The 16,171-nt window shown below is 38.7% G+C and overlaps 1 protein-coding gene across 6 annotated transcripts in view; it reads left to right on the top strand.

The window, feature by feature from the left end:
- LOC128665868 (pre-mRNA-processing factor 39) overlaps positions 1-16,171 on the top strand; it is a 727,810-nt gene that overhangs the window by 507,828 nt on the left and 203,811 nt on the right. For 3 of the 6 annotated variants that reach the window (XM_053720109.1, XM_053720110.1, XM_053720106.1), the window contains one exon: positions 13,294-13,456. The exons of the other annotated variants lie outside the window; for them this stretch is intronic. In XM_053720109.1, coding sequence (XP_053576084.1) covers positions 13,294-13,456 — 163 coding nt within the window. The remainder of the gene's footprint in view (positions 1-13,293; positions 13,457-16,171) is intronic. 6 annotated transcript variants of the gene reach the window in all.

The following is a 16,171-nucleotide window of genomic DNA, read 5'->3' as shown; positions in this document are numbered from 1 at the left end:
AGGGAAAGAGAAGAGGGGGGACATTTCTTTCATGTAATTAGCAAGAGTCCATGAGCTAGTGACGTATGGGATATACATTCCTACCAGGAGGGGCAAAGTTTCCCAAACCTTAAAATGCCTATAAATACACCCCTCACCACACCCACAATTCAGTTTTACAAACTTTGCCTCCCATGGAGGTGGTGAAGTAAGTTTGTGCTAGATTCTACGTTGATATGCGCTTCGCAGCAGGCTGAAGCCCGGTTTTCCTCTCAGAGTGCAGTGAATGTCAGAGGGATGTGAAGAGAGTATTGCCTATTTGAATACAATGGTCTTCCTCTAGGGGATCTATTTCATAGATTCTCTGTTATCGGTCGTAGAGATTTCTTCTCCTACCTCCCTTTTCAGATTGACGATATACTCTTATATACCATTACCTCTACTGATTCTCGTTTCAGTACTGGTTTGGCTATCTACTATATGTAGATGAGTGTCCTGGGGTAAGTAAGTCTTATTTTTTGTGACACTCTCAGCTATGGTTGGGCATTTTATATGTAAAGTTCTAAATATATGTGTTTAAACTTATATTTGCCATGATTCAGGATAATCAGTATTCCTTCATTCAGACTGTCAGTTTCATTATTTGGGATAATGCATATGAATAAATATTTTTTTCTTAGCTTGAAAATTTTCAATTGACTTTTTTCCCTGCGGGCTGTTAGGCTCGCGGGGGCAGAAAAAGCTTCAATTTATTGCGTCATTCTTGGCGCAAACTTTTTTGGCGCAAAATTTTGTCATTTCCGTAGTTGACGCCGGAAGTTTGTTCGTTGTTACGTCATTTTTTGACGCATGTTTGTTCAGATGTTTTTTTGCACCAAAAAATGTGGGCGTCGTTTTCGGCGTCAGAGGATGTGGCGTCATACTTGGCGCCAAAAAATATGGGCGTTGTACTTGGCGCCAATAATGTGGGTGTCATACTTGGCGCCAAAAAATATGGGCGTTGTACTTGGCGCCAATAATGTGGGTGTCATACTTGGCGCCAAAAATGTGGGCGTCATACTTGTTCCACTTTTTCTCACATTATTTAAGTCTCACTTTTTTGTTGCTTCTGGTTGCTAGAGGCTTGTTTGTTTTGCATTTTTTCCCATTCCTGAAACTGTCATTTAAGGAATTTGATAATTTTGCTTTATATGTTGTTTTTTTCTATTACATATTGCAAGATTTTCCATACACTGTTCCTGGATCAGAACATGCTGAGGGATTCCTGTTGACTGAGATCAGTCCTACCAAAGCTAAGTTCATTTATTTTAAATGTTATGAATGTTTATCTTTAGCTATGGTTTGTAATAAGTTATCATGATAAACTTTTACATGCAGAATCCATTAGTATTTATGCTTTATATATTGCTATTCTTTTTACATCTTATGTACAAGATATACTTAGAAATTTATAAGAATTTTTTTCTGATTCTATTTTAAAGGCTTTGTCTGACATCCCGCCTTCTAATAAATTTTTAGGTCTTTTTCAAACTTCTTTTTTAGTTGATGAAGTTTCATTTGACCAACAACATAATGAATTATCCTTCTCTGATGGTGTTTTTTTCTCATTCAGAATTTCTCTTCATCAGATATTGACACTAACAAATCTACTTTTTTATTTTTTAATAGAGTACATTTGTTCTTTGTTCAAAAGGTGTTGATTATTTTGGATATTGAAGTAACTAGTTCTTTGGATTTTAAAGACTAGCTAACATTTAAATTCTGCTTATTTATCTTCTGTGATTTCTTCAGAGGTTTTTCCCAGTTCCTGATACTAGGGAATGGAATAGGCTGAGAATTTTCTTTTAGTCCTTCTTTAAGGTTTTTAAATTGTATTCTTTGCCGGCAGTTAGTTTTGAGGAAAGATTCCCCAAGTTAATGGGGCTATCTCTACTCCTGCTAGATATACTATTATTCTTATAGCAAATAGTATTTATTTTATTCCTTCAGATGGTTGTATCTTATTTAAGGAAAATTATTTTCAGGTACTTTTCTTAGACCTGTAATTTATTTGGCTGATGTTGCAATTGCTTCATCTTTCTGGTTGGATACTTTAAGATCAAGTATCGGATTATGATTTGTTTAGCATTGTTAAAAGGACAAAATCTACTACTCATTTGAAGTTCAGACTAAGTGCTATTGCATTGTCTTGCTATCTTGCATTTGTTGATTGCGCAAGTCCAGTGTGTTGACTGGTCCTTTAACTTGATTAACATGCTAATATTTTCATTTGTGTTGTCATTTTATTAAATATTTTCGCAAATGAGGTTTAATCTATGTCTTTAGCTATTTTAGCTAGAAGAACTTTGTGATTTTAATCTTGGAATGCTAATTTGATTTCTAAAATCCATATTTCTTTTTTTCCAAGATAATCAATTATTTGGTTCATAATTGGATTCAATTCTTTAACTGTTACTCTGGGCTTCAAGATTGAGTTCTAAGACTAAAACTTTAAGCTTATATTAGTTTTCTGTTCTTACTAAGGAACGGAATCCTGAATTCTTCCCCAAGTAACATGTTTATAATTGGCAGGTATAGACAATTGGGAAGTGGATTGTCTCTGTTAATCAAGCTTTACATCCGGGAGAATGGTCTCTTTACCCAGATATGTTTTTCAATTTGTCAGATGTGAGGGCTTCCAGAAATAGATCTGATGGCATCTCATCTAAACAAGGAACTTCCCAGGGGCCTATTCAGGTCCGGGGATCCTCAGGCGGAAGTAGTGTATGCATTGACACTTCCTTGGAATTATCAATCTGCCTATATTTTTTCATCTCTGGTTCTTCTTTTAAGAGTGATTTTCAAAATCATCAGAGAGCAATCTTTGGTGTGGCTGGAGGCTCCAGCATGGCCACACAGGTTTTGGTATATGGTTCTTGTTCGGATGTCCAGTTGCCAATCTTGGTTACTTCCATTAAGGCCAGATCTTACATCTTAACATTCGTTTTTTTTCATCAGGAATTCAAATTATTAATTTGATGGTATGAAAATTTAATGCTTAGTTCTTAGTCATAGAAGTTTCTCTGACTCAGTAATTAATGCTATGTTGCAGGCTCGTAAATCTGTGTCTAGTAGGATTTATTATCGAGTTTGGAAGATTTACATCTCATGATGCTCTTCTTATGAATTCTCTTGGCATTATTTTAGAATTCCTAGGATTTTTTAGTTTCTTTATAAGGTTTTTGTCTGCAAGTTCCTTGAAAGGACAAATATCTGCTTTTCCTGTGCTGTTTCACAGTAAGAATTGCTAAATCTTTCTGATATTCATTGTTTTGTTCAGGCTTTGGTTCGTATCAAGCCTGTCATTAAGCCAATTTCTCCTCTTTGGAGAATTTGATTCTGAAGGCTTTACAGGCTCTTCTGTTTGAGCATATGCTTTCTTTGGACATTAATTACTTTCATGGAAAGTATTGTTCTTTTTAGACATCTCTTCAGCTAGAACAGTTTTTGAATTATCTGTTCTTTCTTGTGAATCTCCTTGTTCTGATTTTTCATCAGGATAAGGTGGTTTTTGGTGTCCTCATTTCAATTTTCACCTAAAGTTGTGAATTCTAACAACATTAGTAGAGGAATTATTGTCTTTTCATTATGTCCTAATCCTAAGAATTCTTTGGTAAGATTCTTACATTCATTCGATGTGTTAAGAGTTTTGAAATATTATGTTAAAGCTATTCAGATTTCAGACAGACTTCTAGTCTATTTGTTATCTTTTCTTGTTTTAGGAACGTCAGAAGGCTTCTGACATTTCTTTGGCATCTTGGTTAAAGCTTTTGATTCATCATGCTTATTTGGAGTTGGGTTAATCCCCGTCTCAGAGGATTACGGCTCATTCTACTAGGTCAGTTTCTACTTCCTGGGCTTTTTAAGAATGAAGCTTCTGTTGATCAGATTTGCAAAGCAATGACTTTGTCTTCTTTGCATACTTTTACTCAATTCTACCATTTTGATGTTTTCTCTTCTTTAGAAGCAGTTTTTGGTAGAACAGTACTCCAGGCAGCTGTTTCAGTTTGATTCTTCTGCTTATAATTTCAGTTTTTTTCATTATAAAAATTGAAACTTTTGATTTGGGTAGTGGATTAATTTTTCAGCGGAATTGGCTGTCTTTATTTTATCCCTCCCTCTCTAGTGACTCTTGCGTGGAAGTTCCACATCTTGGGTATCTGCTATCCCATACGTCACTAGCTCATGGACTCTTGCTAATTACATGAAAGAAAACATAATTTATATAAGAACTTACCTGATAAATTAATTTCTTTCATATTAGCAAGAGTCCATGAGGCCCACCCTTTTTTGTGGTGGTTATGATTTTTTTGTATAAAGCACAATTCTTCCAATTCCTCATTTTGATGCTTTCGCTCCTTTCTTATCACCCCACTTCTTGGCTATTCGTTAAACTGAATTGTGGGTGTGGTGAGGGGTGTATTTATAGGCATTTTAAGGTTTGGGAAACTTTGCCCCTCCTGGTAGGAATGTATATCCCATATGTCACTAGCTCATGGACTCTTGCTAATATCAAAGAAATGAATTTATCAGGTAAGTTCTTACATAAATTATGTTTTTCTATTTAAGGGATTTGGGAGGGGGTTGGTTATTGAGGGGGGGAAGCTACACTACAGACAAATAAATAATAAAAAAATAAAAAATATTTTTTTTAAATTTGTATGCAAACTGGGTACTGGCAGACAGTTGCCAGTACCCAAGATGGCGGACAATAAGGTTGAGGGGGAGGGTTAGAGAGCTGTTTTTTAAAATAAAAATAAAAAAAAGCCTTTTATTTTAGTACTGGCAGACTTGTGGGGTGGGGGAGGGAAGAGAGCTGTTTGAGAGGGGTCAGGGAGGGATCAGGGGGTGAGATGTGTCAGGTGGGAGGCTGATCTCTACACTAAAGCTAAAATTAACTATTTAAGCTACCTAATTAACCCCTTCACTGCGGGGCATAATACAAGCGTGGTGCGCAGCGGCATTTAGCAGCCTTCTAATTACCTAAAAGCAATGCCAAAGCCATATATGTCTGCTATTTCTGAACAAAGCGGATCCCAGAGAAGCATTTACAACCATTTGTGCCATAATTGCACAAGCTGTTTGTAAATAATTTCAGTGAGAAACCTAAAGTTTGTGAAAAAGTGAGCATTTTTTTTATTTGATTGCATTTGGTGGTGAAATGGTGGCATCAAATAAACCAAAATGGGCCTAGATCAATACTATGGGTTGTCTACTACACTACACTAAAGCTAAAATTAACCCTACAAGCTCCCTAATTAACCCCTTCTTCACAGTACTTCTGGGCATAATACACGTGTGGTGCGCAGCGGCATTTAGCTGCCTTCTAATTACCAAAAAGCAACGCCAAAGCCATATAAGTCTGCTACTTCTGATCAAAGGGAATCCCAGAGAAGCATTTACAACCATTTGTGCCATAATTGCAGTTATTGCACAAGCTGTTTGTAAATAATTTCAGTGAGAAACCTAAAGTTTGTGAAAAAGTGAACAATTTTTTTTATTTGATCGCATTTGGCAGTGAAATGGTGGCATGAAATATACCAAAATGGGCCTAGATCAATACTTTGGGTTGTCTACTAAAAAAAAATATATACATATCAAGGGATATTCAGGGATTCCTGACAGATATTAGTGTTCTAATGTAACTAGCGCTAATTTTGAAAAAAAGTGGTTTTGAAATAGCAAAGTGCTACTTGTATTTATGGCCCTATAACTTACAAAAAAAGCAAAGAACATGTAAACATTGGGTATTTCTAAACTCAGGACAAAATATAGAAACTATTTAGCATGGGTGTTTTTTGGTGGTTGTAGATGTGTAACAGATTTTGGGGGTCAAAGTTAGAAAAAGTGTGTTTATTTTATAAAAATTTTTATGGTAAATTATAAGATATGATGAAAATAATGGTATCTTTAGAAAGTCCATTTAATGGTGAGAAAAACGGTATATAATGTGTGTGGGTACAGTAAATGAGTAAGAGGAACATTACAGCTAAACACAAACACCGCAGAAATGCAAAAATAGCCCTGGTCCTTAAAGGGACACTCAATCAAAATTAAACTGTCATGATTCAGATAGAGCAGCCATTTTAAACAACTTTCCAATTTACTTCCATTAAATGAATGTGCACAGTCTTATTATATTTAAACTTTTTGAGTCACCAGTTCCTACTGAGCATGTGCAAGAATAAGTGGTACGTGTATGCATTTGTGATTGGCTGATGGCTGTCACATGGTATAGGGGGAGTGGAAATAGACATCACTTTTAAAATTGTCAGAAAATAAATCTACTATTCATGTTAAGTTCAGCATTATATTTTGATGTAGCGTAGTTACCAACTGTACCCTTTTTCCTGGGACAATCCCGCGTTTGGCTTCCTGTCCCTGCATTTTAAAGGGGCATGAAACCCAGAATCTTTCTTTCATGATTCAGATAGAACATACAATTTTAACCAACTTTCTAATTTACTTCTATTATCAAATATTATTTGTTTTCTTGGTATCTTTTATTGAAAATCAGGGAGTTAAGCTCAGGAGTGCGCATGTGTCTGGAACACTATATGGCAGCTGTTTTACAAGAGCACTAGATGGCAGCACTATTTCCTACCCTATAGTGCTACAGACGCCTATCTATGTATCTCTTCAACACAGAATATCATGGGAACGAAGCAGATATGATTTAGTTAGTTTAAAGTAACAGTCTACTTGATTTTTGTTTTGTTTAAAACAATAGACAATGATAGTGTAGTGACCCCTTGTGGGAATGGAGGGTATTAATGCCTGTATCCTGGCAATGATAGGAATGTGATGGATAGTATGGATGTGCAATAATGTTGCAGTTTATGGGGAGTGACTCACCTGGGGCTTAAGAGCAGATGCTCCGGAGAGTTCTGCCTCTTTCCTGCAGTGTTCTTCCCAAAGTTGGAGTAGTTGTGATTGCTGTTTGTCATGGTTCGTGCCAGGCGAGTGTCTGTTCCTCCTAAGCGATTCAGGGATGGGTCCCCAGGGGGGAGTAGAGCGCCTGTGAAGGAAAAGAGAGTAGTTAATTGGAAGTAGGCCCTTCATCTCAAGGGGGGATTTCCCATGTCCCCCAGATTCCACATCCTTGTTTAAAGTGGCTGAGTCGAGTTTAGGGGAGTTTAAAGGGCCAGCATACACTCATTTTCATATAACTGCATGTAATAGACACTACTATAAAGAATAAGATGCACGGATACTGATATAAAAATCCAGTATAAAACTGTTTAAAAATCTACTTAGAAGCTCTCAGTTTAGCTCTGTTGGAAAGGTAGCTGGAAAGCCCACATCAAGTGGGAAATAAGACACCCCCCCTTCTTTTGCTTATGAAAAGACCCTTTAAACAAACAGGAGCAAACTGGATTAGGTATTCTCATAAAACTTTGGGGCTTGGTTAGGAGTCTGAAAATAAGAGCAATGTTATTTAAAAATAAGCAAAACTATATATTTAAAAATAAGCAAAAACTTTATGGGCTATATAAATAGATAATCTACAAAACATTTATGCAAAGAAAAAATGATTGTATAATGGCCCTAAGGTAGTGGAGGAACCTGTGGATATTAATTTGGATGATGCCCAGGATCCTGGGCATAGTGGCCTAGGGTCCGTTACTCATCCTGCGCCTGGGCGGGCCTAACTCCATGCCGAGCAATGCTCTTACAGCAGGTTTGCAGGCCCTGCCTAGCGAGGCTGCAGCAGGGGTGGCTTCGCTGCTGCAGGCTTTGGTGGCGGCGGTCTTGCCAGGGAGTGGGCCTATGATGTCCGGGCCTAATATGGGGCTCAGTGTTGGGCCCAGTTTTGGGGCTAATCGGCCTGGGTTCGGGCCTTATGTGGGCCGTCTGATGGGCTTTCGGTGCCAGGGCCTGGGCAAAATGTTGGGCCTACTCGGCCTGGTTTTGGGCCTTTAGGGTCAGAGCTCACAGGGACTAAAGTGGGGCTGGGCTTCGAGCCTAATCGGCCTGGTTTTGGGCCTTACGTGGGCCTTTGGTGGCAGGACCTTCGGGCCTAGCTGCTGGGCCTCTTCCGTTCAGGCCAGTATCTAGCAGCAGCCCTTACGAGGTGGTGAGGTGTGGAGGCCTTCCGGCGACATCCGGTGGTGGAGATGCTGTGTGCCGAGGCAACACCCCTTCCGGTAACGCAATTGGAGGCAGCGGTTAGTCAGAGAGGCCGTGGGAGAGAGCGCTGTCGACGTCACAGCAGGAGTGGTGCTCGTAGGAGCGGGTCCTCATGCAGGTGAGTCGGGAGTGCTGTGGTTAAGGGCCTGCTCCTCGAGTGGCGGTACGAGTGGTGCAGCGTAGGGGCCTGAGATCACAGTGAGAGGCAGTAGCATGGGGCGTGATGAGCAGCTGCAGGGGTTTTCTGAAAGCGGATGTTAATAGAGTGTGTGGTGATATAAGTGCAGGACTCAACTAGGCAACCCCTATTTCTGATATGCTCCCAGTATCAGAAAATGTAGAAATCTAAAGCAAGTGGGGGAGGGGTGCGCTCAAAGAACAGAGCAGTGAGTCTGATTAAAATATTGAATCCACTTCGTAATGGAATACTATCACACTGTGTGTGTGAGTGTGAAAATAAATAAAATAATTGAAATTATATTATAAACTCATTAAATAATAACAAACCTATGTGTAATCTAAGTACTTTCAGGTGAATAGTTTGCCGTGGTAATAAGGCAGTATATATTGTGACGGATATTATACTGGTGGGTCCTCAATAGATGGTGTACAATATAAAAACAATGTTATCCAATATAAATGTGATACAAATGGTGTGTAAATACACTGTGATCCAAGAAAACGTTATTCAAAATGTGAAAAAAAGACTGGTGCATATAATGAGTAAAATATTTTACTACGGAAGGTTAATAAATCTGTTATACAGATATATTCATGTTATTCAAAACAAGTGCGCAATTTGTTGACACATAGTAATACATGAACAAATAAAATGATACATAAACAGATAAAATGATACACTATGTTGATAAAATTGACGTAGAGAGCATAGACAGAAAAAATGCTAAGATTAGCTGATATAATAAAAGGACACTCTTGTCCGTGATCAAATGCTAAGATTAGCTGATATAATAAAAGGACACTCTTGTCCGTGATCAAATGCTAAGATTAGCTGATATAATAAAAGGACACTCTTGTCCGTGATCAAATGCTAAGATTAGCTGATATAATAAAAGGACACTCTTGTCCGTATAATTGAGTCCTTGATCAAATATGTCACAGTGATAGTTCAGCGTAAAATGTGAAAGGTTAAAAGTTGTGGCCACAACTATTTGTATGGGATCCAAGGAGCTAATTTCCAATATGTAGCTTGTTATATCCCGCAATTAAATTGAGTAATACAAAGTTATTTTCGTTGCTCACCCCTACCGGACTACCGATATCCCTTACCTCCTCTTCAAATATCGTGGGTTATGGGAAGGCTGTAACTGTCCCGGGATGGTGTCTCTGTTCGGCGTGTTGCCGTGTAACTGTGATAGTTTGTGAGCGTCTCACCTTTGAATTTCCCGGTCAGTCCTTCCTACCCTGACGTTTACACAGAGTAGTCACGTGGTCCTCGGAGGTCCAATCAGATAGCCGGGTCGTTGGGGGAGTGGTGCAATAGCGGTTCTGTAAGATTTTCTCGCTGGAGCCAAATTCGGTCACACTAGATTGTCAAAATCTACGCGTTTCAGCGCTGGGTATGCGCCTTTATCAAGACTTCCTATTCTTGTGTGTTTTCTATGGCTCTATTTCTAGTAGTCTGGGCATTGAAAAACTCCTCCCAAGATATCGGATTTCAAGCGGTTAATTAGCTATTTGTCTATGCATCTAATAGTAATAGCATTCTTAATAGTGAAATACTGATAATATCAGGATATCGCAATGACACATATGTATCATACTGCATATAGAAAAATAAAATAAAATAAAAAATAAAAACATACATTATTGCGCTTAGTACTTGTATTGGTTCTAAAATATGTAAAAGAATTACATATATTCATTCGTGCACAAATTCACTTGTATAGAAAAGAAGTGGTTAATTCGGATCTGAACCATTAGATGGATGATAATATATAGAATATATATCAAATAATTATATATGGAAAGATATAATGTGTATATATATATATAAGGATCACAGTAGCAAGAGATCTAGATGGATTATAAATCCAAGTATATATATATCAATAATTGTAATATAATTATAGGTCAGTGGATTATCATATCTATAGATGGATATTATCTTATGATTGTTGAAGGGTCTATATATAGTACAGAAGTTTTATTGAGATGTATTTTGAAAATTATATATTATATAGAACTGTTACATAATCAATGGGATATTTGTATTGATTTTATATAAACGGATTCAAGTTGAGTTCTGCATTGAGACCATTTGGTGTCAATGTATTAAATTTGAATATTAATTCTGCTTCTTTTAATAGTAAAGTGTTTTCTATATTTCCTCCTCTATTATTCAAAATTTTTTTGATACCCCAATATTTGAATCCTATTGGTTCCTTATGATGTATTTCTGTAAAATGTTTTGAGAGTAAGTGTTTACAGTTACCGCGTTTTATATTTGAGAGATGTTCTCTTATTCTATCGTGTAGAGGTCTACTAGTTTGTCCTAAATACTGTAATTTGCATTGGCACCTGATTGTCTCTCTTATTAGATGTTTATAATTATTATTAGAGGATATCACTTCTTTATCTTTTTTACCAAATTTGCAAGCTTTACAGCTATTGCAAGGATAGAAACCTTGAAGATTGTTGCCTAGTAAATCTTGTTGTCTTAATTTCTTATTTTTATTGAACTGGCTAGGTGCTAGTATACTCTTTAGATTTTTAGTTTTTCTATATATTTTTAGTTTTTCTATATATTACTGTAAACACTTACTCTCAAAACATTTTACAGAAATACATCATAAGGAACCAATAGGATTCAAATATTGGGGTATCAAAAAAATTTTGAATAATAGAGGAGGAAATATAGAAAACACTTTACTATTAAAAGAAGCAGAATTAATATTCAAATTTAATACATTGACACCAAATGGTCTCAATGCAGAACTCAACTTGAATCCGTTTATATAAAATCAATACAAATATCCCATTGATTATGTAACAGTTCTATATAATATATAATTTTCAAAATACATCTCAATAAAACTTCTGTACTATATATAGACCCTTCAACAATCATAAGATAATATCCATCTATAGATATGATAATCCACTGACCTATAATTATATTACAATTATTGATATATATATACTTGGATTTATAATCCATCTAGATCTCTTGCTACTGTGATCCTTATATATATATATACACATTATATCTTTCCATATATAATTATTTGATATATATTCTATATATTATCATCCATCTAATGGTTCAGATCCGAATTAACCACTTCTTTTCTATACAAGTGAATTTGTGCACGAATGAATATATGTAATTCTTTTACATATTTTAGAACCAATACAAGTACTAAGCGCAATAATGTATGTTTTTATTTTTTATTTTATTTTATTTTTCTATATGCAGTATGATACATATGTGTCATTGCGATATCCTGATATTATCAGTATTTCACTATTAAGAATGCTATTACTATTAGATGCATAGACAAATAGCTAATTAACCGCTTGAAATCCGATATCCTGGGAGGAGTTTTTCAATGCCCAGACTACTAGAAATAGAGCCATAGAAAACACACAAGAATAGGAAGTCTTGATAAAGGCGCATACCCAGCGCTGAAAAGCGTAGATTTTGACAATCTAGTGTGACCGAATTTGGCTCCAGCGAGAAAATCTTACAGAACCGCTATTGCACCACTCCCCCAACGACCCGGCTATCTGATTGGACCTCCGAGGACCACGTGACTACTCTGTGTAAACGTCAGGGTAGGAAGGACTGACCGGGAAATTCAAAGGTGAGACGCTCACAAACTATCACAGTTACACGGCAACACGCCGAACAGAGACACCATCCCGGGACAGTTACAGCCTTCCCATAACCCACGATATTTGAAGAGGAGGTAAGGGATATCGGTAGTCCGGTAGGGGTGAGCAACGAAAATAACTTTGTATTACTCAATTTAATTGCGGGATATAACAAGCTACATATTGGAAATTAGCTCCTTGGATCCCATACAAATAGTTGTGGCCACAACTTTTAACCTTTCACATTTTACGCTGAACTATCACTGTGACATATTTGATCAAGGACTCAATTATACGGACAAGAGTGTCCTTTTATTATATCAGCTAATCTTAGCATTTGATCACGGACAAGAGTGTCCTTTTATTATATCAGCTAATCTTAGCATTTGATCACGGACAAGAGTGTCCTTTTATTATTTCAGCTAATCTTAGCATTTGATCACGGACAAGAGTGTCCTTTTATTATATCAGCTAATCTTAGCATTTTTTCTGTCTATGCTCTCTAAGTCAATTTTATCAGCATAGTGTATCATTTTATCTGTTTATGTATCATTTTATTTGTTCATGTATTACTATGTGTCAACAAATTGCGCACTTGTTTTAAATAACATGGATATATCTGTATAACAGATTTATTAACCTTTCGTAGTAAAATATTTTACTCATTATATGCACCAGTCTTTTTTTCACATTTTGAATAACGTTTTCTTGGATCACAGTGTATTTACACACCATTTGTATCACATTTATATTGGATAACATTGTTTTTATATTGTACACCATCTATTGAGGACCCACCAGTATAATATCCGTCACGATATATACTGCCTTATTACCACGGCAAACTATTCACCTGAAAGTACTTAGATTACACATAGGTTTGTTATTATTTAATGAGTTTATAATATAATTTCAATTATTTTATTTATTTTCACACTCACACACACAGTGTGATAGTTTTCTGAAAGCGGAGACAGGTTGTTTGGTGATGTGCCTAGTGGGGGCATGACTGGAGTCAGATGGCCAGTAGGGGTTCAAATGAGTGGGCATGTTTCTATGAATGAGCGGTGTGCGGCAGCAGTGTCTGTTAGTGGTTTGGACGTGGCAGCTTGGGGGCAACCTGGGCAAGCAGTGGGGCAACAGGCATTAATACCCGCTGGTCTTTTACAATGGCTGCAGCCTTTATTGAATTACTGCGGTGCTCTGGGAGGTCAGTTGGCTTTAGCCGGGAGTGTGCGTGTTGCTGAGAGTGCAAGTGGGGCAACGCTCAGAGACCATAGTACTCCCGACTTATCTGTTGTTTTGCAGGCTCCAACTACAGCAGGTGGTCAAGTGGAGGACACTAGGGTGGCCAGATCCCTTTCTCTGAACCAGGCGACTAAGGAGATATCTGGGATGTCTGAGGCAGTACCCTCTACATCAACCACGGGGTCAGATCGTTCGGGCGGAGCTGTCAGGACTTCTCGAACTGGTGAGTCATCTGCACTTACACTGGGGGGCAGGGATTTAGACTCATCTTCAGATTCAGGGTCAGATAGCGACCAGTCTTTTGCTCTAGAAGGCAAGGATAAGCGCAGGATGTTTAGATTGCTGAACAAGATAGCGTCAGGTCAAGGGGCGCAGGCTTTAGGGCAGAAGGTAGGGGCTAAGCAGGCGGAAAACTCCAGTATGCTAGCAGTACAGGCAGCACCTATCCAAGGGAATGTAGGACGCAAAGCAGCGTTGCATGGAGATACGTATCTGTGCCAGGTACACTGCCTTTATGGCCATTTAAAGAATAAGGTCGTAAAAAAAATCCAGGAAGCATATACGTGAATGTATTTGAACTTTCCGTGGAGGCCTATAGGCAGAAGGAGAAGAGCAAGGATGGGACAGGTCCAAAAAAGTACAAGCGACCAGACACATACCTGGAGTGTCATCGCTGTTTCAGGGTGCTGGGGGATTGTTATTTGGAGAAACACCCTGATCAGATGCAGGCAGTAATAAAGTATATAGATACTATTGACTGGATCTGCCAGAGGTATAAGGAAGGGGCGTGGTGTGACTATGACGCTGAGTATCGCAGAAAGATGGTAGGGAACCCTCTTCTGAATTTTGGCACAACAGATATTCATTTGTGGGCTAGACTAGGGACTGAGCGGTCACTTTCACTGCCAGGGTCTCCTTCAGGTGCCCAGAGGTCTTTTTCCAGGGTTAGGCGTCGTGGTCAAGAATGCTGGAAGTTACAAGACCGCCAGTGTGATCGGGGGACAGCGTGCTCTTTTCGGTACAATTGCAAATTTTGTGGAAGAGCAAACCGTGGTTGTGAGTGTAAGCGACAAGATCTTGGGGCAGACAGAGGTCAGCCTAAAGGAGCAGCTGTCCTTGAGCTATGGCTACAATTCTATCCTGATCGCCAAGCAGCAGGCTTGCTGTTGGCAGGGTTGCAGGAGGGTTTCCGGATACCTGTCACATGTTACGTGAGGGGGTCGGTGACTCACCGCAATTTTCAGTCAGTAAAACAGTTCCCAGAGGTAGTAAAAGAGAAATTAATGAAGGAGGTGTGGCTAGGTAGAATGCTAGGCCCTTTCACTGAGTTACAAATTGAGGACTTGGTAGTGTCCCCGCTAGGTGTGGTACCCAAGAAGGAGCAAGGAAAGTTTTGCTTGATTCAGCACCTGTCCTATCCCATTGGCGCGTCAGTCAATGATGCCATTGACCCAGAATTGGCCTCAGTGCATTACCAGTACTTTTATGAGGCACTGTTGGTTGTACGGCGGGCTGGTGATAGTCGGCTTTTCGTTTGTTTCCATTGCATCCGGCTTCCTTCCGGTTAATGGGGTGCAAATTGCAGAGGGAATATTATGTAGATAGGTGCCTTCCCATGGGATGTTCACTGTCGTGTGCGCTATTTGAGATGTTTAGCTCATTTTTGCACTAGGCAGTGGTGTCAGTAGCTGATAATAATGTGGTGGCACATTATTTAGATGATTTTCTCTTGGTGGGCACAACAGGATCAGGAGTTTACTATAGATTAATGGGAACCATGCAACTTATGAGGGCAAAATTTGGGGTGCCGTTAGCGTAGGATAAAATGCAGGGGCCTTGTATGCGCCTGACGTACCTGAGTATAGAAATAGATACAGAATCAGAGTTGTCCCACCTGCAGAGTGAGAAAGTTCAGAAGCTCCTGAAAGCGGTTTGTGTGGCTGCTGCAGGAGAATGGTTGCTGAAAAAGTTGCTGCAATCTTTGCTGGGCATGTTGAATTTTGCTTGCAGGGTTATCCCTATGGGCGGAATTTTCAACAGACGAATGGAGGGATACCTGAATCTGGCTAGAGTAGGCAAATAATGGTTACCAGGGATATTGTTGAGGACTTGCAGGTCTGGGGCAATTTCTTGACAAGCTTTAACGGGGTGCGTCTTTGGCCTAAGCAGAGAGTTACGAGCCAGGAATTGCAGCTTTTTACCTATGCGTCTGGAGCTTTCGGTTTCTGTGCCTTTTTTGGTGGGGTGTGCTGGGCCATGGCCAGTGGAGTGGCGAGAACGGGGTCTTATGAAGAACTTGACCCTGCTTGAGCTATTCCCTATTGTGATGGCAGTGGAGCTATGGGCTGAACGGGTTAGAGATAGGGTGGTCATGTTCTGGTCTGATAACCTCAGCGTGGTACATGCTGTCAACAACTTGTGGTAAGATATTTGTGCTTTCTGGTGTTGCACCGTTTAACACACGTAAAAGAGGAGTAGCCATTCTTTTAAACAAAAATCTAGACTACAAAATAGATTTGTCAGCTATAGATCCGGAAGGTCGCTATATAATTGCAGAAATCACGATTAACAAAACACGTTTTGTGTTTTGCAACATATATGGGCCAAACAATGCGGATAAGACATTCTGGGACAAGATGGTACTTTATCTCCATAAATTTATAGGTCAGAATCTTATAGTGGCAGGGGACTTTAATCTAACAGCGGACCCTATTCTTGATAGGGCAAGTAAGGACCACAAGGTTGTTCGTGATAGAAAGACTCATACTCTTAAAAAATTTCTGGCGCAACTAGGGTTAATAGACGTGTGGCGCATCCAAAACCCAGATGTGAGAGCTTTCACATGTCTAGCAAAAGGCCAACAATCTCTCTCTAGGATAGATCTCTTTCTGATGGCAGATTCTATGACTGGTTCAGAATGGGAAGCAGACATAAAGGA

The sequence above is a fragment of the Bombina bombina genome, chromosome 7 (assembly GCF_027579735.1).
Source record: "Bombina bombina isolate aBomBom1 chromosome 7, aBomBom1.pri, whole genome shotgun sequence".
Taxonomy (NCBI): Eukaryota; Metazoa; Chordata; class Amphibia; order Anura; family Bombinatoridae; genus Bombina; species Bombina bombina.
Note: the sequence above shows the minus strand (reverse complement) of the source record. Positions and strands in the feature narration are given on the sequence as shown.